The 25,316-nt window shown below is 39.1% G+C and overlaps 1 protein-coding gene and 1 pseudogene across 3 annotated transcripts in view; both read right to left on the bottom strand.

Moving 5' to 3' along the window:
- ADIPOR2 (adiponectin receptor 2) overlaps window positions 1-25,316 on the bottom strand; it is an 88,179-nt gene that overhangs the window by 37,936 nt on the left and 24,927 nt on the right. For all 3 annotated transcript variants that reach the window (XM_053554797.1, XM_053554798.1, XM_053554799.1), the window contains exon 2: window positions 18,689-18,945. In XM_053554797.1, the coding sequence (XP_053410772.1) occupies window positions 18,689-18,859 (171 nt within the window). In that variant the 5' untranslated portion in view covers window positions 18,860-18,945. The remainder of the gene's footprint in view (window positions 1-18,688; window positions 18,946-25,316) is intronic.
- On the bottom strand, window positions 13,034-16,099 carry LOC128561028 (bis(5'-adenosyl)-triphosphatase-like; annotated as a pseudogene).

Here is a 25,316-nt window from a genome sequence, read left to right as displayed (position 1 = left end):
AACAACAACAAAAAAATAGCCGGGTGTGAGGCAGGCACCTGTACTCCCAGCTACTTGGGAGGCTAAGGCAAGAGAATTGCTTAAGCCCGAGAGTTGGAGGTTACTGTGAGCTGTGTGATGCCACGGCACTCTACCGAAGACAATATGGTGAGACTCTGTCTCAAAAAAAAAAAAAAAAAAACACCACTGAAACTGTGGTCTGAATCAATGGGCCTACTTACAATCAGTACTTTGGGTTATCACGCTAAATGCAGTTGAATCCATAGCGGATTATTGAAAGGAAAGGTAAGTGAGCGTCAATGGCAAAAGGAAGGACATTTCCCTCCCTGAGCCATTTGTTACAGAAGGAGGATAGGATGCCTCTTTCAATAGGCACTCACTACCACGGTATCTACCTGCAGGAAAGAGACATGAATTGTTCAACCAATCACAGGGAGGGAAAAGGAACAAGGATACTGCTGCTGGAAAAGGAACAGCTTCATGTCCTTAGCAGGGCTAATATACATGTTTGCCGAAAGAAAACAGAAGTACACTCAGAATATAGAATGTGTGGTCTGGGAGGAGCCAACAGCACTGTTTATTAGGGCATCAAGCATTTATTAAGTATATTTTAGGAAAAGGTGGCTTACTATAATGAATTAAGAGCCAGGTGAAGCCAAATAAACCTTAAGTACTGATACATTATGGACGTGAATTGAACTTTTGACTTTAGCAGTTTCTAAGTGTGTGACCTTGAACAAATCATGTAACCTCTGGTTCCTCTTATATTATGGTAGCTGCTTAACGAATACATTTTAAATTGTTCAAATGAACACTTACCACTTTGTCCTGGCGCTAGTAAACACTTATTCTTAAAATCTTTCACAGTAAAGAAATAAATTTTTTCTAGTATAAATTCACAATATTGTGCTGTTGCATATATAATTCAAGATATATAGACTCTCTGTCAATCATTCTTTAAATCAAAGTTTCTCAACCACTATTGATATTTTGACTACAAAGTTCTTTGTTGTGGCTGTGCATTAAAGGATGTTTTAACAACACCCTGACCTCTACTCACTAGATGCCAGTAGCACTCTCCCTTCTTGTGACAGGTAAAAATGACTCCCGATATTGCTAAATGCAGGAGTGGGAATGAGGAGTTTGTATAAAATTGCCTGTAGGTGAGAACCACTGCTTTAGACTATTTAAGTATCTTAACTAACTTTGCCTTTTCTCTGTTGCCAAAGCAATAGTTTCTAAATGCAAATTTTTATTTTATTTATATCTTATTTTATGATTCTATTTTGTTCTATTTTATTCTACTCTATTCTATTCTATTCTTGTGGCACAGTCTCACTCTTGTCACCATTAGTAGATGTTGTGGCATCATAGCTCACAGCAACCTCAAACTCTTGGGCTCAAGAGATTCTCTTGCCTTAGCCTCCTGAGTAGCTGGGACTACAGACCCCTGCCACAATGCCCGGCTAGTTTTTCTATTTTTAGTAGAGATGGGGTCTCACTCTTGCTCAGGCTGGTCTTGAACTCTCTAGCTCAAGTGATCTATTTGCCTTGGCCTCCTGGAGTGCTAGGATTAAAGGCATGAGCCAACTCTCCCAGACAGTAAGCATCTTTGCTATGCTGTAGTAAACAGACATACTCTTACGTTGACAAGTTCACTTTCACTAAATTCTTCTGTTTGTACATCTAGAACAGGCATCCTCAAACTGCGGCCCGCAGGCCACATGAAGTGGTGTAAATTGTATTTGTTCTCGTTTTGTTTTTTACTTCAAAATAAGATATGTGCAGTGTGCATAGGAATTTGTTCTTTTTTTTTTTTTTTTTCAGTTTTTGGCCAGGGCTGGGTTCGAACCCACCACCTCTGGCATATGGAGCCGGTACCCTACTCCTTTGAGCCACAGGCACCGCCATTTTTTTTTTTTTTTTTAAACTATAGTCTGGCCCTCCAACTGTCTGAGGGACAGTGAATTGGCCCCGTTTAAAAAGTTTGAGGACGCCTGATCTTGAATCTCCTCAATGATGGCAGTGTTAACATCTCCACAGACAGCTATTTCTTTTTTTTTTTTTTTTCACAGACAGCTATTTCATCTATTAACTCCATTTATGTTTGATTTGACTTTCACTTTGAATATTATCGTTTCCATTTCTTTGCTTCACTTTTATCTTTGTTGGCTAACTCCCTCTTTTGATGATCCATTTTCATAAAAAAAGTTAAAACTTTATTACTGGGAGACAAGGAAGTGACATAACAATGCCCTTTGTTGCCTGTACATTACCTAAATATCAAATGTGCAATAACCAGGCAATTACTGACAACCTTTGAAAGAAGTAGCACGATTAGCAGCTGATCACTAGGCACAATTATTTGCACAGTATCCTGAAGGCTGAAAAACTAACAGAAAAGTTTTATACTGTACACAGTTATTCACAGTACACATAACTGAACTGTGAACTGTATTTTTGAGAAATTGGTGTTCTTTAACTAAACAATGATGACTGAAATGCATGCATACTGGAACCTTGCAAAGCAAGGGCTGCCTAAATGCATTTTCTCTTTCCATCTTGTACAACTGCCCTTTCCATCCAAAATGATGCTTCTCTTAGAAAAGCCAATCTCAACTCAGCAGAATACTAACTAGCCTATGTGTAAGGCAGAAATTTCACTATAGACTACATTTCTAAGATTTGCAACTACATCTGGCTTATGGGTATTTTTATTAATAAGTACTACCAATACTAATACACATAATTCCATCTGTAGTTGTCCCGTGTATCATATGAGACAGAATATAAAACTGGTGGCCAGAAATATTTATTCTGTAAAGATAAATACTTTTTTTTTTTGAGACAGAGTCTCACTTTGTTGCCCTGGGATTGAGTGCCGTGGCATCATAGCTCACAGTAACCTCAAACTCTTGGGCTCAAGCGATTCTCTTGCCTCAGCCTCCCAAGTAGCTGGTACTACAGATGCCCACCACAATGCCCAGCTATTTTTAGAGACAGGGTCTCGCTCTGACTCAGGCTGGTCTCGAACCCATGAGCTCAAGTAATCGCCTGCCTCAGCCTCTCAAGTACTAGGATTATAGGCGTGAGCCACCACAATAAATATATCTTTTCATCACATGTCAACAAGATTTCAGAATTTTTATAAAAGAATATTTCTTTCAGAAGTTGCAAAGTATTAGTAAGTCTATTGATTTATTATTATACCAAATTCTCACCCTCCTATAGAATATTCACAAATACCTTCTATAGAATATTCACAAATACCTTCTCAAAGAATAAATACCTAATAATCTAGTCCACAATTAGCTATTTATTGTGTACGATCATTATGGAGTTGCTCATTAGAGATCCACATGGGACAGGCAGTAGTAAATGCAGTTTCCAGGTAGAGGACAAAGTAGAGATAAGATGGTAGAATTAAATACTGGTTAGAACATAGGATAAAAAATAAATTTTCCCTAGGGTGTATAGGCCAGTCAATAGCTATACCATATACGCCTACACCAGACACTATATTTAAAATAGCCTCTGTTTTCTAATATTAACCCTGAACACTACCTTATCGTGAGTGGAATTACTCTTTTGTCCCCCTCCATAGAGTGCCGTGGCATCAGAGCTCATAGCAACCTCAAACTCTTTTGGGCTTAAGCAATTCAGGCTCCCTTGGGAGCCTGCTTCAGCCTCCCAAGTAGCTGGGAGTACAGGTGCCTGCCACAATGCCTGGCTGTTTTCTGGCTGTAGTTGTCATTGCTGTTTGGCAGGCCCGGGCTGGGCTCTTTCAATCCTCTATCCAATTGGCACTAAACCACAGTACCCAAAGATTCTTCTTTCAACAATAAATTGTACCTGTATACAGATGATCACATATAAGTGTTAAATACTTGCTATGTTCTGCTTATCTTGTCATCCCCCTCACCATACTCTTACCAAAAAAATTATGAAGAAAAATAGACATTGAGAAAACCAAAGCTGCTTAGAATAAAGGCATAAAACTTAATTCTCCAAGGTGTTTTACGACTAAACCACTATATTTAAACTTGGAAATGTCAATGCTTAAAATGAGTACAAAGACATTGTTAAATATCTTCCCCCTCCTAGATTCAGTGAAGTCCATCTATGAGAAGACTGAGTTAAAGTTGGTTGTATTTCAAAACACAATGACACCTGACTGATGATCTGTCCAAAGTGCTACCGAAAAGCACATTTTCTAGAGTATATTTTACCTTTGGAAAGATGGAGAACTATAGTGATAAAAATAAAAGGCCTTTAAGATCAATCTAATATGAAAATAATTAACAAACCTATTTGGGTTATTAGACCAGCTCAGTTCAGTAGAGTAATTCAGTTTAACAAATACTTATTAAGATGACTAAATATAAGATAAATAAAACATAGTCTTTCTTCCACAGATGCAATCTAAGAAGGGGTAAATTAGCCACATGAATGACTAGCATGGAAATAAGGTATAGCTAGTTCAAAGATAGGGATTAGGTAGCTCAGGAAAAGCTGCACAAAGAATAAAATTTTGGAAAGATGAAATAAAAGAAAATAACAAAGAGGGAAAAGTGGGCGATGCCTGTGGCTCAAAGGAGTAGGGCACCGGTCCCGTAGGCCAGAGGTGGGGGGTTCAAACCCAGCCCTGGCCACAAAAAAAAGGAAAAAAAAAAAAAAGAGGGAAAAGCAAAAGTACTATTTTGAAGAAAAGAGACTAGTTCATTTCAGCTGAAGCTTCAGATGAATTTAGGGAAGTAGTAAAGCATTAAATACTAGCCCAAGTCAGTATGCAAAGTGCCAGAAACCCACAATCACAATATCATTCACAATTAGAAGAAAACGGTCCAAAACTGGTACAACACCCACGACTGGGAACAGCAAATCTTTGATGAAAATTTATCTGTCTTCATAGATGTTACTGAGAAGTGAGACCTTCTACACTCAACAGAGCTTAATTATGAGGCCCCTATATTAACATAACTTCTGGCCCGGGCAGGTAAGGATGCAAACCAGTAAATACCTTCATCATTAGCTTGCTTTAGGAACTTCTTGGCAATTCATTTAAATTAACAATAATTCAGCCAGACTCTCAGAACAATAAATTGCTCAACTGGGCAAACCTGCTCACTTATCAAACAAATTTGCTTCTCAACAGTTGTCCAAGAATCCTAATCTATCTTATCACAAACTCTGTCCAGCCCCAGTAAGATCTCTATATTGAAAGATACGCTTTAAATCACTTGAACCCAAACCCCTAAACTCTATATTTATCCATCCATGACCTCTCGTTTCCAAAACGCTACTAGGATTGTTTACAGTGGTGTTTACCCATGTGTAGGACATGATAAACTTTTACCTACAAGTTATTCTGATGTTCTTTAGACAGGCTGAAATTAGCCTTAAATTTAGAAATTAGCAATGTGTAGTAAGGGCATCAGCAAGCTGATACAGCTAACAAAAACATAGGGGTTGCTGGAAATTAAGGAGTCTATAAAAAAAATGACAACTGAGGGCAGCCCCTAGGGCTCAGTGGTTAGGGTGCCAGCCCCATATATGGAGGGTGGTAGGTTCGACCCAGCCTCAGCCAAACTGCAACAAAAAAATAGCCGGGCATTGTGCCTGTAGTCCTAGCTACTCGGGAGGCTAAGGCAAGAGAATAGCCTAAGACCAGGAGTTGGAGGTTGCTGTGAGCTGTTGACACCAAAGCACTCTACCGAGGGTGACAAACTGAGACTGTCTCTAAAAAAAAAAAAGAAAGAAAAAATGACAACTGAAAGATAAGCACTAGTGGATGTATGTATCTAGCATCCTCCAAAAGAGTAAGTACAATATCTAGTATATATAAACATTCATCCTGGCCTGCCTAGAAATATTGACTGTATTCATTACACACGTCTATCAAAGCTTGAAGGGAAATATCTATAAAATCATCCGATTTTTAAAAATTCTCATATAGCAACTCTCTCTAATCTTAAGTAAATCTCAGCAGACTAGCCCACGAAAATAAAATAAAGTGATAAACAGGTTAGTTTTCTTTTAATAAACTAATAGTCAGTGGTATTTTTGAGTTTGGTTAAAATAAACCAGTTCAACAGAGTAAGTTCTAGGCTAAATGAATAAAAGTTGGCTCCTAATCCCCCAATTTATGAAGAAGAATCTGGAGCAGAGGGAAAAGTAGAACAACCATAAACGGTGATCTCTTTATTTAACCTAATATCTTAGAAGTGCAGAGATAATTAAAAAAAAAAAGTCATAAATTAAAGATGCAGAATAATTGGTTTGAAAGGCTTCTTTTATATTTTTGTCTAAAACCTTAAAAATGGGAGAGGGGGTCATTGTGTATGACACACTACTTGACGGCGGGACACTGTAAGAGGGACTTTAATCTCACAAATGAAATCAGTATAACCTAATTCTTTGTACCCTCAATGAATCCCAAACATTAAAAAAAAAAAAAAAAGCTTAAAAAATGCTTTTTAACTATAAACTTTAGCAAATATAGGCAAAAGAGTATAGGCTTTAGAGTCAGAGGTCTAGAGGCAATGGTCTAATCATTTTACCCAACAAAACACATTACAAAATATTTAAATCTGATGCAAATTTCAAAAATAATTTTGGATGATGGAAGAATACTGGACTAGGAGTCTAAAGATCTAGACTTTAGGCCCCAGCCAGCTAAGCTTACTTGCTACTACATCCTCCACCTCACTGTACCCTTGCCTTTTCATTCCAGCTAAGCTGAACATGTTTCAGGTTCAGACATCAGTATATGCCAGTGTATACTCAATAAATGTTAACTATTATTAATACTATTCCCTAAAGCATCATATTACTTCTTGCCTTTGAGTCTTTAGACCCGCTGTTCCCTTTGACCACAAGAAACAAACCACAGAATGAGAAACCACAGAATGTGAAACCACAGGAAGGAAAGGTAAACTGTTTATCCATTCAGTGGTATATTATTCAGTAATAAAAAGAAAGGATGTACTAATACAGGGTACAAAATAGATGAACCTTAAAAACATAATAAATAAAAGAAGCCAGACACAAAATACAAACCTATTGTATGATCTCATTTATTTAAAAAAAAAAAAAAAAAAAGAAAGAAAAGTCCAGAATAGGCAAAGTCATAGACACAGAAAGTAGACTAGAGGTTAGAGGAGAGGAACAGGGAAATTTCTTGGGGTAAGACAAAAATGTTCTGACATGAGACTGGCTTGATGGTGGTGCAACTCTGAGACTATACTAAAACCAGTGAATTGTATACCTAAGGGGGGGAATTTTATAATATGTGAACTATCTCAATAAAAAGTTTTTTTTTTTAAGGAACTAAGTCATAAGTAAATGTGATGATTTCCTTTTTAACAAACAGCAAATAAATCTAACTTTATTTCCCTAATATTCCTCTGAGGAATTTGTCTCACTGCAAAGCATGCTCTAGGGAAATTTCTTTAATACATTAACTATTTTAAATAAAATAAAGCTATTACTTTAGGTACTGGTTTTTAAACAGTAGTGAGCATCTTAGTCACTTGTGAAACTTTTTGGCATGTGTGCTGCTGAAGTGAGCACACTTGTGAAACTTTTTAAAATTATATATACATCCAGGACCCAAAGATTCTGAATGTGTAGGTGTGGAATGAAATCCTGGCACATATATTTTCTTTAAAGGGCCATATGTGGTCAGATGAGCACTCCTAATAGATTCATTGCTTTAAAGGGAACTGGTGGTAAGTAAACACTTGTACAAAAAGATACAGTGCTCTACAACGCACATAACTACCCTATACCTTTTTTTTTTTTTTTTTTTTTTTTGAGACAGAGTCTCACTTTGTAGCTCTTGGTAGAGTCATAGCTCACAGCAATCTTAAACTCTCAGGCTCAAGCGATTCTCTTACCTCAGCCTCCCGAGTAGTTGGACTACAGATACCCTCCACGACACCCAGCTACTTTTAGAGATGAGGTCTTGCTCTGGCTCAGGCCGGTCTCGCTCTGGCTCAGGCCGGTCTCGCTCTGGCTCAGGCTGGTCTCGAACTTGTGAGCTCAGGCAATCCACCTGCCTCGGCCTCCCAAGTGCTAGGATTACAGGCATGAATCACCATGCCTGGCCTCGCTACACCTACTTTTATAAATTCAGAATTTCACTTGTTTTAAATTTTTTAAAAAGGAAACAAAACACCCTTGTTGGCTTTCCTATTACACTTACAGAACCTAAGGGCTCTCATCATTTTCAAAAGAAGCCTATGCAATCTAGTTAAGTTCTACATCTTAAAATGAGAAAGGGAAAAAACATTCAAAGAAAATGATGCTAAATCATTAGAAATGTGTGATCTATTTACTGTATTCACTTTCAAAATAAACAGAAACTCCAAAAACTCTAAAAAGTTAGAATGCACCTGAAAAGCAAAATTACCTTGGCCTCACAGAAAACAAGGTATGCAATAATTCTGTCAAAAAACAAGACCAAGTGTTGAATCTAACCTCTGGGCTCAATGTAAACACTCAGGGGCAGGCTTTGGAATTCAGAAATATTAAGTCAGTCTGGTGCCAATTCCAATAAAGGCAGTTTTGTTCAGCGGAAAGAACAATCAGAAGAATTACAGCACATGCCCTCACTTAGCCATGTGACCCTGGGCAAATTACTACATAAGCCTTTCTAAATCCTACTTTTACCCACTTTCAAAAAGAGATCCTATCTGTTCTTCCTACTACAGAGTACAGTTTTGAGAAGCAAATGAGATAATGTCTGCGGAAAGCGCTAAGCACAAATTAGGGCATTATTAAAATTATTGAAAAGGATATACTCTACCTGCTAATAATTCTGATAGGTCAACTTCAAAACCAAAAAATTATAAGAAATGAGTCCTTTTTCTGAACACGAACAAAAAAATCAGTATATGGAACTCTTCATGTGAAGATATTAAGTTAATATTTTGCCTTTAATTTCAGTCTCAAAATTGCATAGCTTTGTGCAACTCAATTCCCCTTCTTTTCTAGCTCCCATGGTTACTATACACTAACTTGGCAATTAATTAAGCCAAGAAGAGAAGTTATATTGAACGGGGGAAAAGGGCCAAGGGAGGACCAAGACAGAAAAAAGTTTTTATTCCTTAAATAATCAATAATTTTTACTAAGGCCAGGTGCAGTGGCTCGCACTATAATCCTAGCACTCTGGGAGGCCGAGGCAAGAGAATCTCTTGAGCTCAGGAGTTCAAGAGCAACCTCAGCAGGAGCAAGACCCCATCTCTACCAAAAACAGGAAAAAAAGGGCATGGTGGTAGGCCCCTGCCGTCCATAGCTACTTGGGAGGCTGAGGCAGGAGGATCACTCGAATCCAGGAATTTGAGGTTGTAGTGAGTTAGGCTGATGTCAAAAACAAAAAAATCTACTGAAAACTACCTCCCAAGTAGGTACCCTGTTTCCCCAAAAATAGGACAGTGTCTTATTTTAAGGTGTGCTCCCAAAGATGCGCCAGGTCTTATTTTTAGGGGACATCTTATCTTTCCTGTAAGTAGGTCTTATTTTCGGGGAAACAGGGTAGTACATATAAATGTACCAGTCTCTTTTGCAGCAAAGTACTTCACCTTCAGTTAAAGAGAAATAACATGAAGGACAAATTTTCATTAGGAACATTAGGAACAATAACAAAAGAAAAACACACACAATTTACTCATTGATTAACTGAAGAAGGCAAACAAGATGATTTCAGGTAGCCCTTTTGGTTCTAACATTCCACAATTTAAAGATCAGATCCTCTCACTCTTTGACTCCTCATGTGAAAACTGTTAAAAAAGATGGGAAGGAAAGATGGTTCTTTCGTTCATACCGCTGACTTTTGGTTAGCTCTTAAGATTAAAGGAAAACCAAATACAAATTTTTAGGGTAATATAATGAATTCATTCATAGAGATTTTTTTTAATCACATTCACTTAATTGTTAGTGAAATAAAAAACACAAATATCGGGCGGCGCCTGTGGCTCAGTGAGTAGGGCACCGGCCCCATATTCTGAGGGTGGCAGGTTCAAACCTGGCCCCGGCCAAACTGCAACAACATAAAAAATAGCCAGGTGCTGTGGCGGGCACCTGTAATCCCAGCTACTTGGGAGGCTGAGGCAAGAGAATCACCTAAGCCCAAGAGCTGGAGGTTACTATGAGCTATGATGCCATGGCACTCTACCGAGGGCAACAAAGTGAGATTCTGCCTAAAAACAAAACAAAACATAAATATCATCTTTGGAAGACGGCACTCTATCCAGTGAAGATAGTAATCAAACAAATAAACAAACAAAAAAAAAAAGCAGTATAACTACAAACGAGAAAATCAATCAATATAACCTGACACAAAAGGGATTACATAGGCAAATTCTGTACTCTAAAAACATTATTTTGGCTCAGTGCCCGTAGCACAGTGGTTACAGTGCCAGCCATATACACCGAAGGTGGTGGGTTGGAACCCGACCCAGGCCAGCTAACCAACAATGACAACTATAACAAAAAATAGCCGGGCGTTGTGGCAGGAACCTGTAGTCCCAGCTACTTGGGAGGCTGAGGCAAGAGAATCGCTTGAGCCCATGAGTTTGAAGTTGCTATGAGCTGTGATGCTACGGCACTCTATCGAGGATGACATAGTAAGATCCTGTCTCAAAAATAAAGAAATAAATAATGAAAACATTATTTCATAGCTAAAGTGGTAATTAATATCATAAATAGAACTTTATTGCCATTTTTAATATCAAACTGGCTAACCTGAAATTATTTCAAACTTGAAAATTACTTAGATTCTATAAGCACAAGTGTCAGTTTTAAATAGTTAAGAAACAGAGGTACGAGGGTGGTACCTGTGGCTCAAATAGGTGGGGCGCCGGTCCCATATGCTGGAGGTGGCGGGTTCAAACCCAGCCCCGGCCAAAAACTACACACACGCACCAAAAAAAAAAAAAAAAAACCCTTGTAGTTCATTTTGGCTCTGCGCCTGTGGCTCAAGCGGCTGAGATGCCAGCCACATACACCTGAGACGGCAGGTTCGAATCCAGCCTGGGCCCGCCAAACAACGACAGCTGCAACCAAAAAATAGCCAGGCATTGTGGCAGGTGAATCACTTGAGCCCAGGAGTTGGAGGTTGCTGTGAGCTGTGATGCTACAGCACTCTACCCAGTGCGACAGCTTAAGGCTCTGTCTCAAAAAAAAAAAAAAAAAGGAAACGGATACAGCTTGGTGCCTGTAGCTCAAGCTGCTAAGGTGCCAGTCACATACACCAGAGCTGGCAGGTTCGAATCCAGCCCGGACCTGCCAAACAACATGACAACTACAACCAAAAAGTAGCTGGGCATTGTGGTGGGCCCCTATAGTCCCAGCTACTTGGGAGGCTGAGGCAAGAGACTCGCGTAAGCCCAGGAGCTGGAGGTTGCTGTGAGCTGTGATGCCACAGCACTCTACCGAGGGCGACAACTTGAGGCTCTGTCTCAAATAAATAAATAAAATTTATTTTTAAAAAAGAAAGAAACAGAGGTACATTAAAATCTTCAGTGATACATTTACATATCTGCTCAAGATGACCTCTAAGAAATTTAATAATTTCGTATTTCCAGAACAGAACTCTTAGATTTCCCTCCTTTAAGACCTGCTTCTCCCTCTTGCTTTAACAATTTCAGTTTTACCGTAGGCTAAAACATCCAGCAATTATCCTTGACTCCTTCATTTTAGTCCCTCTCTGCATCTAATCCATCAGGAAGTCCTGTTGGTTTAACCTCTAAAATATATCCAGAATCCATTCACTTCTCTCCATTACTGTGGCTATCACCACACAGTTTCAAGTGACATCACGTCTCACCTAGAATATTCTTTTTTTTTTATGACATAAAATTTCACTTTATTTTTTAAAGTATACAGGTTTCATTTTAAAATTATAGCATGCTAATGTGTTAGAGGACCCCCAAATATACTAGTTTTTCTGCCATTAAGTATATATAATACATTTCAAAATGAATATATTTGGAGAATTATCTTATGCTATCATTTGTTAGCCCACACAGCACACTAGGCAGGTTCACCAGAACCACCGAAACCTTGTCAAATCCCCCACTGCACTAGTTTGCTAGGGCTGTCATAACCCAGAATCACGAGCTGGATGGCTTAATCAGGTTTGTTTTCAGGCCATTCTGGAGACTAAAGTCCAAGATATGGTGCTGGCAGGGCTGTTTGTATGGCTGAGCTCTGCCCAAGCCTTCACCTCTGTACTGTATACAAACTTCCTGTTATGAGGACCCCTGTTAGAAGGGGTCAGGTCCATCCTAACCTCACTTTCCCTCACAGTGGGTGTGTCTTTCCCACCTGCTAATGCTGAAATAAGTTAGCAGTATTGAGTTCACATCACATGCTCTTCAGATACACATTTGACTTTATTACCATCACTTCATTGTTGGATACCCAAGTACGTGATGAGGTGCTGTTCAGTTTAACACAGCACAGTGGGTAAGGACATCTGGATCACATGCCCTGCTGTGCAGCCAGCTGCTCACAGAATACTCCACACATCTCTCCTTCTTCCTTAGGTCTTTGTCTCATCTTTGTAATGGGAATAATAATGCCTAGCTTTGGGGGCTGTTACAAGGATTGATAGATATACCAAGTAAACAAAATGCTTAATGTCAGCTCCTGGTATATTTTTATTTATTTATTTATTTTTGTGTGTGTGGTTTTTTGGCCGGGGCCGGGTTTGAACTCGCCACCTCCGGCATATGGGACCGGCGCTCTATTCCTTGAGCCACAGGCGCCGCCAGCTCCTGGTATTAATGCTATTATTTTCAACCCAAAGACAGAATGGTATGCACTTAAAACATGTAAAATGATGTTTTTTTCACTAATTTTTTTTGTTTTGTTTAGGAAATGTTTTCCATAAAAATGTTAACATATAATGAATTTATTCTTTGTCAATGATTTAAACTTTCAAAAAAATTGTTCTAATTTCTGATTTATTATAATTAAGACTATAAAGGCTTCCCAAGACTAAGAGGTTTGGAAACCTTAAGTGTACATTATTTCATTTTATAAATGGATTTTAATTATCCATATAGTTTTTAGTCAACGAACTTTTATATGGTTCCTTTCCTTACAATCATAACCAATGCTGCTATGTTAAGTCCCTGTATGTGCACCACCATGCATGGGTATAAGGTCACCTAGGCAGAGAACATACTTAGAACAATTTAAGGCATTGCTATTTGAAAGGTCATGCGTAACTTTTAATTTTTTTTTCAAATGAAGGTGAAAATATACATACTCCAGAAACATTAAAAAGTGGAATTAGGAGGACTTGGACATAGCAACTAGTAACTCGGAGTGCAAGGGACAAAGGAAGAACAGCCAGAGGTAGGAGGAAAGCCAGGAAATGAGAGGGCAGTATCTGGGAACTTGTGTGCTCAGTGGGGGCAATTTGGGAAAGTGGTGCAGTGGGCCTCTTGTACCTGCTGCCACTTCTCCTGATGCCAACACCGCTCCTGTGACCAGTGCTGTCAACGGCCAGCTGCAGGCCTTTTTTGGAGCAGCTGGGAACTTAAGATTCTTTTTGCTTTGTCTTTTCATTCTTTATAGAACTTTGTCTTGAAGTCCTCATTGAGGGAATAAACAATGTGGGTGTGTGTGTCACTATCTGCATCCCAGAAGTCTTCCTGTTCCTACTAAAGGATGATGTGGATTAGGGCCCCTCTGACTTGTGTCCTTAGTGCAGCAGACCTGGGTGGGGTTGCCACTTGCCCCAGGTGCTCAGTGCTGCACCTCCAGCTCCACACCTGCCTTCCAGTTCTGAGAGGCTCAAGTCCTTGGACACAGCAATCTGGCTTCCTTTGCAGATTCGTCAGAGGTGCCCACAACAGAGCTCATATTCAACTGTATGAATGATGGAGTGCATTAAGGATGTTTAAATACACTAAGGCCATTTAACTATTTCATTACTACTTTTATGCAAACTGGAGAAGGCTGTAAGTAAAAAGTTTTTTTCAATACTGTCCACGATTCAGTTTTTTTAAAAAATTTTAACTACTATTTTATTTCTATCCAGGCCAGGGGACAATTTAAGAAAAGTTTTACTCTAAGTATATAATCAACAAAGAGGTGGAAGGGCTGTGGCCATGGGTTTGAGTCAGCTTGTGTCATCATAACTGAATCACAACCCAGTGGCTTCAACAGGTGTAATAAAATCCTTCCTAAAAGGCTGCAAAATTCTAAGTTGTAATGAAGTCTGCTTAGCTTCATTTCCAATGCTGCAGTCCTCGAGAGTGAGGCCCATTTCCTTATGCTTTGAGATTTGTTTGAGTTACTGTGTCACTGAAAGTAGACCCGCAGAGCTTCAGCTTCTGCTGCCATTTCCTCCTCTGATCTCCAAGAGGCCGGGGAGTCCTCCCCCCTCTGTCATGTTTCTGGAGCTCGTCATAGATTCTGTCATTCCTGCTGAAGTCTCCAGCCTTCCTTGGAAGCACGTGGATGTGCACGTGCCTCACAGTCTGTCCAGCTTCAGGGCCGTCCTGCATGGAAAAGGTGAGAGAGGTCCCCTGGAAATGCTTCTCCACCACTGTCCCAACTCTCTGGGTTGCCAGAAACAAATCAGCCACTTCCTCTGGACGGAGGTCACAGAAGCGTTCCACTGACCACGGTGGGCACACAAGGACATGTCCCAGCACCACAGGTTTCCTGTTCACAAGAGCGAAGGACAGTTCTGTTTTAAGAAAGACCACAGAGGGCTTAATGAGATGTTGGCCAAATCTGAATGACATTTCCTCACAGTTGAAGCAGTTCTGGAAGCTGAAGGTAACGAAGATGGTGCTGCTGGTTTGGTTTTCTGTGGCCTCTTTCCTCTCCTCAGCCTGTGTGTGGTTTCCTTTTCACCTGCTGTGTCTTCTCATGGCCTTTTCTCTGTGTTCCTCTGATTCAGCTTTTTAAAGCATTTGTAAAGCTGGATTGTGGCATATATTTTAACACCACAACATTTTCATCACAGTAAATTATTTTCTCTTTTCTAGTGCCATAGTCTACTGAGTTGTTGTGGCTGCGCTTTGAACTTCTTTTGAAAATAGTTTAATGATCTTTCAGAACTTTCGTGGCATACCTAAGATCTTCTCATGGCACACCAGTGAAAATCACTGCTCTATAAGAACTTAATCTTCCATTTAAAGAAATCGGGTTTCTCAAGCATGCTTCCTTTTTCCATACCACATTATGAGTTTTCAGTCTCCCTGTCACGCACAAGTGTTGGAACCAAACACAAGACGGACCGGTGTCGTTCCCAAGGCTGCGCTGTCAGCAACAGGCGCAGGAAGCGCTGTTCGGACCTACGCCACCGCCGGGCTCAGCGCTCGCTGCCGGTCGGTAAAGACGTGGCCAGAGCCGCGCAGGGTGGTCGTTTCGCCCTTTGGTTGTTTTATGGTGGGAAAGGCTTATTCTCAGGTTTTGGTCGCAACTCTGAGGTGTGCCTGACACGCAGGCAGGGGCACAAACAAGCGTCCAAGTGACGAGACCCTCGGGCGCGTCCACAGGCCGCGAAGACGGGATCCCCGCGGCCCCGACGGTTCGGTCCACGCGGCCTCGGGAGCCCCGGGCGCGGGGAGGCCGGCTCGCAGCCCTGCCTGGCGGGACCCCGCTCCTCCCGCGCTCGCGTCTCGGCCCCACCCGGCCCGTGTGCAGACCGGCGCCTACCTGGATCCGGACCTCTGCCCTCCCCTCTCGTCTCACACCCGGGGCCCCGCCCCCGCCTCACCTAGAATATTCTAACAGACTCCTGGTCCCTCTTCTTCTGTTCCATCTCTAAACAATCCATTTCCCTTTCAGAGTGACCTTTCAAAAAATATCAATCTCTCTGTCATGTTTAAATACCCTAAACACTGCCCTCTTTCCAGGCAACTTTATTAAAATAAAATCTAAATTCCTTTGATAAACTTACGTGATCTGTTCCCTGACTGGCCCACTGACCTCACCTCATTTCACTCCTCCCTCCTAGTTACTCATGCTCTAACTGCTCTGGCCACCTTTCCGTCCTTTTTTTTTTTTTTAAAAAAAAAAAGGGAGGAGGAGGGGTGAAGAAGAATAGAAGGAAGGAGAATGAAGAAGGCTGAAGGAGGAGGAGGAGAAAGGGGAAGAAAAGAAGACAGTGGTGGAGAGAAGGGAGGAGGAGGAGGAGGAGGAAGTGAGGAGGAGGAGGAAGACAAGAGAGAAGGATGACACAAGAAGAGGAAGAGGCCGAAAAGAAGAAGGGGAAAAGAGAAAGAAAAACTTATACCCACCTATGGCCTCTACACTAGCTTATTTCTTCTACCTAGAAACACTCTGACCCCAGGTCTCTGCATAGCTGGTTCCCTATCATTCAGACCTCAATGCAGACATCACCTCTTAGAGAGGCATTCCTTTACCACCCGGTCTAAAGAATCTCACCAATTGCCCCATTAATTTGTTTTCTCCTCTACGGCACTTACCATTGTCAGTAATTTTCTTATTCATTTATGTCTTTAAAGACTTTACTCCCTGTGTCTTCTCCACTTCTGCCCTTGCACTATGCAGGCAAGAATCCTAAGTCATCACCACATTCTTAGCACTTAGAGAGGAACCTGGCTCAGAGGAGGCAAACAAAGGTCCAGTATGTAGGCTGTTCACAGCACAATTTAAGATTGACTGTTTACGTGGATTATGATTTGACAGCCATCTCTTAGAGATTTGCAAAATGAAGCCCTAAGTCTGAAAATTACATTGGTATAATATTTCCATTTCTAGTGTAACAGTTCTAGATGTACAATATGCTACAGAGGTGGTTAGAATCAGATTTCTCAATCTCAGCATTACTGCCATCAGCTAGAATCAGGGGTGTCCAACCTATTCTTTCCTCTGCCTCACACTGGAAGAATAAGAGCTGTCTTGGGCTACATATTAACTACTCAAACACTAACAAAGCTGATCAGCCTCCCCAAAGTCTGTGCATACTTTTCATGATATCCAACCCCACAGATAAACAGAAGTCTTCACAAAATCAGCATGGGTTGAACACCCCTGATAGATAATTCTTTTTTGTGGGGGGCTATCTGTACACTGTAAGAGGTTTAGCAGCATCCCTGACCTCTACCCACTAGATTCCAATAGCACAACCTCCCTACCTGTAATAACCTAAAATGTCACCAGACACTACCAAATGCCTCATAGGGGTCAAAACTGTCCCAAACCGTAAACAATTAGAGTATGTTGGAAATAACAGAAACAAAACTATAGTCATAAGACCTAAATCTCAATTACTTCACTTACCAGCAGGCTCTAGGTCACCTAATTACCTCTCTAACACATAGAGGCTTAACATACCATAAAATAATCTGTTCAACTATACACAATAGTTTACAACAATCCGAAGAAACCTTTAGTATTTAAACTGCTTGGTTTTGTTTTTTAACCCAACGTTCACTATTAGAATTCAGGGCAACAGATAGGAACAGAAAAGGAACATCAAATCTAACTAAAAACTAGAAGAATTTTCATATAAATTTAGATCTAACTTTCAGTCCAGTAATTTTCTGTGTTATAAGCTAAAATTCTCCCTCCAACTTCAGACTCAGCACTAAAATTAATTACATTAAATACAATAACCAATTAAAGATCCTGGGATGGGGAACTTTTTTTTCTTTAGGAACTGTGGCAGATTTTATGTTATAGTTCTCAGTAATTTACTCATCCCTTCCCCACCAAAGAACATAGTCCCTTACAATTGTGTTTGGACTGGCCTTGTGACTGCTATATCCAATGGAACATAAGCAGATAAAACATACACCACATATAAGCAGAAACTTTGCTCCTCAAAGTAGAAGCCTTTGAGAGATTTTCAACTACAACCCACACTGAGACTTGTATTTCATATATTATTTATCACATATTTGCATATGTAACTATATAAAACTAAAAAATGTCATCAAATAATATAGTTTAAATGTGTATTACTTATCACAGACATGGACTTCAATATTTTTATTCTATTTTGCTGTTCAATTTTTTTAATGCTTTGTGATACTAAAATTAATTCACAACTCATAGTTTGAGAAACAGTGTACTATTAGTGCCACAACACTGAACATATGCTACATAGCGGGAAAATTCCAGAGCACAACACTAAATGTCATTTAAAGGGACTTTCTGTTCGCAAATATTTATACCTTTGCCCGCTAGGTATAAACTGCCTAAAGGCTACTCTGCTCTCTGGGAATTAGAAAGAAAGATTAAAATCTGCCTTCTGCTTTCAGTAATTCAACTGACTCCCCAAGTATGCACTGAAGATAAATAGTTTCCGTAAAAGTTTCAGCACACAATTAGCATTTCTCCAAAAATAGCACTGATGACATCATAACTAAAGCATGATCAAATTACAAAGGTTATATGGTAACTACAAAACCCATTTCTTCTTCCTTAAAGAAGATAAAGCAGATTAAGTATGATTTTTGCATTAGCAGAATGGCAAAACTATGAATCCAAATAATACCTGAGCTAATTTAAGAATAAGTGACTTCAAGTTATCCTGAAGAAAAGCACAAACGTGCTCAAAGTTCCTTCTCAACACTTCCTCTCTCCAGCAATGGCCCCATATATTTTTCCCCCATACATTTTTTAATATCCTCCCCCTTACTACATCCCCATAAATTTTTGTCTTACCATCCTTCCAACTTAACTTACTTTCTTATGATGGGAAGAAAAAACAGATGCCTCTAAAATAGGCTCCAGATCTCCTTGATGGTTTTCATTTTCACCTCCCCTTGTACCATCAACGTGGTGCCCTTTTCTGAGCCTTATATCTGGCTCTGGAGTCCTGCTGCACTCCAATCGGTTTTCTGCTGGTTCGTTCATGGGCTACCCAAGGCTTTCTTACAAAGAGATCTTTCTTTCTGTCCCTTCTTCTTGGGAGAATAGACCTTCAAAATAGTGAGTTGATCCTAAAGAGAGGAAAGCTTTGAATAAATATATTTTGAATAACTGCATTAAATGAGTACCGGGGAAAGACATCTATTAGACTACTATACATTCAAATAATACAATACTCAGAAACCATTAAGAATAACAAAAGAGGGTCGGTTGGCACCTGTGGCTCAAGAGGCTAAGGCGCCAGCCACATACACCTGAGCAGGCGGGTTTGAATCCAGCCTCCGCCTGCCAAACAACAATGACGGCTGCAACTAAAAAAAAAAAATAGCCAGGGCATTGTGGCAGGCGCCTGTAGTCCCAGCTACTTGGGAGGCAGAGGCAGGAGAATCGCTTGAGCCCAGGAATTGGAGGTTGCTGTGAGCTGTGACGCCACAGCACTCTACCCAGGGTGACAGCTTGAGGCTCTGTCTCAAAAAAAAAAAAGAATAACAAAAGAATAATGTATTTAACAACCTACATTTGCTAATGGAGAGACTACTAAAATCTTTTTAAATTAAAAAAAAGCAGGATACAAGACAACATGTATAATATTCTTCCACTTACATGTTGTAAAAATATATATAAATGTCTATGTACTAGAATAATTAGTGGGAAGTATTTAAAATCATGCTCTGGGTACAAAAGTACAGAGAAGAACCTACGGTTTCAAGCGAGAATACTTAACATTTTGTCCTACCTCCATTTTTTTTAACCACATATCACTTACTTTTTCAATTAAAAACATAGAAAGAACATACATGATTAGAATTTAGAATTTGAAATTAGAATAAACTTTATTGTATATATTAGAAAGAATACATATAGGTTTATATATTATAGCTGGGTGTTACATATCCAGTATCATCTAAACATCACAATGATCCTATAGGGTATTGTTATTTGTTTCACAGATGAAAAAATCAGAATTCATTATACTTTGTCTTAAAATTTTAAATACAAAAATAAATAGAACAGAGCCTCTGAATTTATACAGCACTTATTATTGATAATGTTTTCCATTCAAAAGTTTAATGTCTACATTTCCACTTTTAGTTGTTTTGAACTCTAAAGTACCCTAGAAGGAAGAAACTTGGGACCAAAATATACTTCTCGGTTCACCAGAAAGTGCCATGCACATAAATGTTTAATGAATATTTGATAAATAATATTTCAATGTTCTTGAGTAGCAATAACATTTTTAGAAATCATCAATGTCTCTCTAAACTGGACTACAGCAAATAAGTTTCTAAGGAATTCAACTCTTCCAAGTCCTTGGCACTCTACCTCTTAATTCATGGTACACAAGCTTATTTTAGACAATTAATTGCACATCCAAATAAGGATTATCATAGCCAATCCAATCAGAAGTACCAAAACAGGAAAAGACCAGGGTATAAGCTAGCTCTTAAATCCCTTTAGATTCAAAGTTCTTACTGGGGACGAGGAGGAGTAAGAAAAAGTAGGAGGGCCTAAATACCATAAAAAAAAAGTAATAGGTATATTTAGTATTCATACTTATGGATACACAGACTAATCATTAGTCAACTGTTAGTCTCATAAATAATGTGAGCTTGCTACTGGATGTCTGTAAGGGCTTTGCAAGTTTATGAAGCAAGAACAAATCTTTAAGGATAACCAAATCTGGGTATGTATTTATTATTTCAAATCCTGAGAAAACCTATTATACTATTGAGATTATAAACTATATTACTAATATATTTATTATTTCAAATCCCGAGAAAACCTGTTATACTACTGAGATTATAAACAATATTACTAATGCCCATTTCTAAAAGAAGAAACTATGATAATAGCTCATATTTACAATGTTATTTCACACCCCCCATTTCATTTTGTCTCAAGGAAGAGGCAGCTAACATTTATTGAGGATTAACAAAGGTAAATTCTATACTAGAGAATATAATTCTTTTTTTTTTTTTTTATTGTTGGGGATTCATTGAGGGTACATTAAGCCAGGTTACACTGATTGCAATTGTTAGGTAAAGTCCCTCTTGCACCAATATAATTCTTAAGCAGAGCACTATGAGGTGTTATTATCCTTCAGGGACGTCCGATCTTTTTTTCTACGCCTCACAATCAGAGGAATAAAAGTTGTCTTGGATGACACATTAAATACACAAACAGTAAGGAAAGCTAATTAAAAAGGAAAAAAAAACGCTCTGAACATACTTTTCATGAATCTAACACCCCAGAAAAGCTAAAAAACTCACAAAATCAGCATGTGGACTTCAGGCTACAGATTGGTCAATGGCTGTGGAAACTATGGCTCAGAGATTAATTTATTCAAGGTCATGGATACAAAGAGGAGCAGCTGAAATTTATACCCAGGTCTTTTTGGACCTCATGAACTTTAAGCACTTTCCACTGCTCAACAAAACCGTGAGTGGAGTAGAAAAAGGTAAGAAATTGAACACTTAAGTCAACGCTTAAGTTTATATCACAAGTAAACTACAGATTCCGAATGCTCCTTCTTAAACTGTAGCAAATAGAATAAAGCATCTTAAAAGTATTCTTGAAATATGACTACTCCAAACTTCTCATAAGCAGGGTTATGGAGCAGTGTTCTTATTTATATTAACATAAACAGCACACTCTATTAGTTAGAATGGTTTTGTAACCCTCTACTCAGAAAAAGAAAGCAAACGATAAGATGTGTTACCAAAGAATTTTTTAAGGCTTCTACTTAAAAAGAAATAAAAAAATCAGTTTCCAGGAAAGTCCTGAGATCAATATACATCCCTATCTACAATGTTTTCTAAATTTACAAGTATGAAAAATAACCACAAAGCCCTGCAAATTTTTCCAAGAAAATTAATAATACTGGCTCGGCACATGTAGCTAGGAGGCTAGGGCACCAGCCACATACACCAGAGCTGGTGGGTTCGAATCCAGCCCGGGCCTGCCGAACAACAATGACAGCTGCAACCAAAAATAGCCAGGCACTGTGGCAGGCGCCTGTAGTCCCAGCTACTTAGGAGGCTGAGGCAAGAGAATCACTTAAGCCCAGGAATTGGAGGTTGCTATGAGCTGTGACGCCATAGCACTCTACCAAGGGGAACAAAGTGAGACTCTGTCTCAAAATAAAAAAAAAAAAAGAAAGAAAAAGAAATTAATAATATTCCCTACCCTAGATAGACTAAAGCAAGAAAACCTATCAATACAGAGCTTCAACACTAGAATTGGCTGGTGCCCGTAGCACAGTGGTTACGGCACCAGCCACATATGCCAAGAGTGGCAGGTTCGAACCAGGTCCAGGCCAGCTAAACAACGACAACAGCAACAAAAAATAGCTGGGCACTGTGGCAGGTGCCTGTAATCCCAGCTACTTGGGAGGCTGAGGCAAGAGGATCGCTTAAACCCAAGAGTTTGAGGTTGCCGTGAGCTGTGATGTCATAGCACTCTACCGAGGGCAACATAGTGAGACTCTGTCTCAAAAAAAAAAAAAAGCCACACTAGAATTGTTGAAGGAAAAAGTTTTTAAGTCAACCATCAGGTTCCAAAAAAATTAACAAAACAGAACAATCCAATCCTAGAACACCCTAGAGAACTTAACTTTACTATATGCAGTAGAACCTCTATAGTTAACCACCTCCCTACATTGACCACCACAAGTTCATGTAATTTTCATAGACCTGACGTGCACAATATATATGTAACAGTACAGGAGGCCCAGTTCCTTATATTGACCACCTCCATATGTCAACCATAGTTTGTTACATAGTCCATTGGGTGGTCAACTTACAAAAGTTCTATAGTAAGAAAATTCGGGGCGGTGCCTGTGGCTCAGTGAGCAGGGCGCAGGCCCCATATGCTGAGGGTGGAGGGTTCAAACCCAGCCCCGGCCAAACTGCAACAAAAAAATAGCCAGGCGTTGTGGCGGGCGCCTGTTGTCCCAGCTACTCGGGAGGCTGAGGCAGGAGAATCTCCTAAGCCCAGGAGTTTGAGGTTGCTGTGAGCTGTGTGACGCCACAGCACTCTACCGAGGGCAATAAAGTGAAACTCTGTCTCTACAAAAAAAAAAAAAAATTCGTCAACATGATTGGGCATAAAATACATGGATGTCAACAGCTTTCACCCTAAAACTTCACAAAATTTGGCAATTATGGAAAAAATATACATTGCAATAGAAAAAAGTTAAAACAGTTCTAAACAAATGTTAAAATGTTACTATCTACAAAAATTTTCTAGAAATAATGAGTTCAGCAAGATCACAGGATTCAAGATCAACACCAAAAATCAATTATATTTCTAAATATATATAATAATAAACAGGTGGAAACTAAAATTGTATACAATACCATTTACAACTGTTTCAAAGAAAATTATATACTTTAATCATATACTTAAAATATGCACAGTATCTGCATGCTAAAAATTATGAAATACCAATGAAAGAAAAAAATCTAATAAACGGCAATATATTAATACTATGTTCATGGATTAGAAGCCTCAACACAGTAAAGATGCCAATTCTTTCTATATTATTTTATAGGTTAAATGTAAATCCAATTAACATCCCAGCAAAGATTTTTACAGATATAAACAAATTTATTCTAAAATTTCGGTGCCCATAGGTCAGTGGTTAGGGCACCTGGCTATTTTTGTTGCAGTTTGGCTAGGGCCAGGTTCAAACTCGCCACCCCCAGTATATGCAGCCAGCACCCTACTCACTGAGCCACAGGGGCCACCCTACATTTCTTGATTTTTTAGCATATCCAAACTTTCGTAATTACCTACGTATATACAAAGTGACAGAACAGAGTAAAGAACTCTTACTGAACCTCAGAGTCAAAGCAGTCTATAATAGACATACTCTTATTTGACAATGTGAATGTTACTTTCTTTGCATTACTATTATTATTATTGCTTAATACTTTGTTGCAGCAATCATCTGATTTCTTTTCTGAATGTATTTGTCTTTGTTCGTTCTTTGCAAGGTTTTTGTTTCTGGTCCCTATCTTAAACATTTTATGGTTGTTAAAGTTAAAGCCTTTTTAATTTTGTGAAGGCAAAAAGTGGAAGCCTAATGAACACATGTATATGTGAAAATTAAAAAAAAAAACAAAAACCAGAATAAAGAATTCAGAAAAGAACAATACAAGTATGTCTTCTAGTTTATAAACATGCTAAAGCAATTCAATAAAGGAAGGATAGCTCTATCAACAAATAGTGCTGAAATAATTGAACATCCACAGGCAAAAAACAAACAAAAAGGACCTAAACCTCACACCTTAGATAAAAATTAACTCAAAAATGGGTCATGGGCTTAATATAATAAAATGCAAAGCTATAAAACTTTTATTAGAAACAGAGGAAAATCTAGAGCTAGGCAAAGAGTTGTGAGACTTGACACCAAAAGCACAATTCATAAAGGGAAAAACTGATAAACTGGAGTTCATCAAAATTATCTTTTCTCTGTAAATGCAAATGAAAACTACTTTACCATATCATCTAACTCCAGTAAGATTAGCCCATATCACAAAACCCCAAGACCAGAGAGATGTTGGCGTGGATGTGGAGAAAAGGGAACACTTCTACACTGCTGGTGGGAATGCAAATTAATACATTCCTTTTGGAAAGATGTTTGGAGAACACTTAGAGATCTAAAAATAGATCTGCCATTCAATCCTATAATTACTCTACTGAAGAGTATACCCAGAAGACCAAAAATTACATTATAACAAAGATATTTGTACCAGAATGTTTACTGCAGCCCAATTCATAATTGCTAAGTCACGGGAAAAGCCCAAGTGCCCATCGATTCACAAATGGATTAATAAATTGTGGTATATGTACACCATGGAACATTATGCAGCCTTAAAGATGGAGACTACCTCTTTCATGTTTACATGGATGGAGCTGGAACATATTCTTCTTAGTAAAGTATCTCAAGAATGGAAGAAAAAGTATCCAATGTACTCAGCCCTACCATGAAACTAATTTATGGCTTTCATATGAAGACTATAACCCAGTTATAACCTAAGAATATGGGGAAGGGGGAGAGGGAGGGAAAGGAGGGAGGAGGGAGGAGGGGGGAGAATGGGTGGAGGGAGGGTGATTGGTGGGATTACACCTGCAGGGTACATGTGAAACTTAGCAAATGTAGAATATAAATGTCTTAACACAATAACTAAGAAAATGCCAGGAAGGCTACGTTAACCAGTGTGATGAAAATGTGTCAAATGGTCTATAAAACCAGTGTATGGTGCCCCATGATCACATTAATGTACACAGCTATGATTTAATAATAAAATAAAATAAAAATTATCTCTTCTTTGAAAGACCATGTTAAGAAGTGGAAAAGAGGGGCGGCGCCTGTGGTTCAGTCGGTAGGGCGCCGGCCCCATATACCGAGGGTGGCGGGTTCAAACCCGGCCCCGGC

The sequence above is a fragment of the Nycticebus coucang genome, chromosome 12, assembly GCF_027406575.1.
Source record: "Nycticebus coucang isolate mNycCou1 chromosome 12, mNycCou1.pri, whole genome shotgun sequence".
Classification (NCBI taxonomy): Eukaryota; Metazoa; Chordata; class Mammalia; order Primates; family Lorisidae; genus Nycticebus; species Nycticebus coucang.
This window is presented reverse-complemented; position numbering and strand designations above follow the sequence as displayed.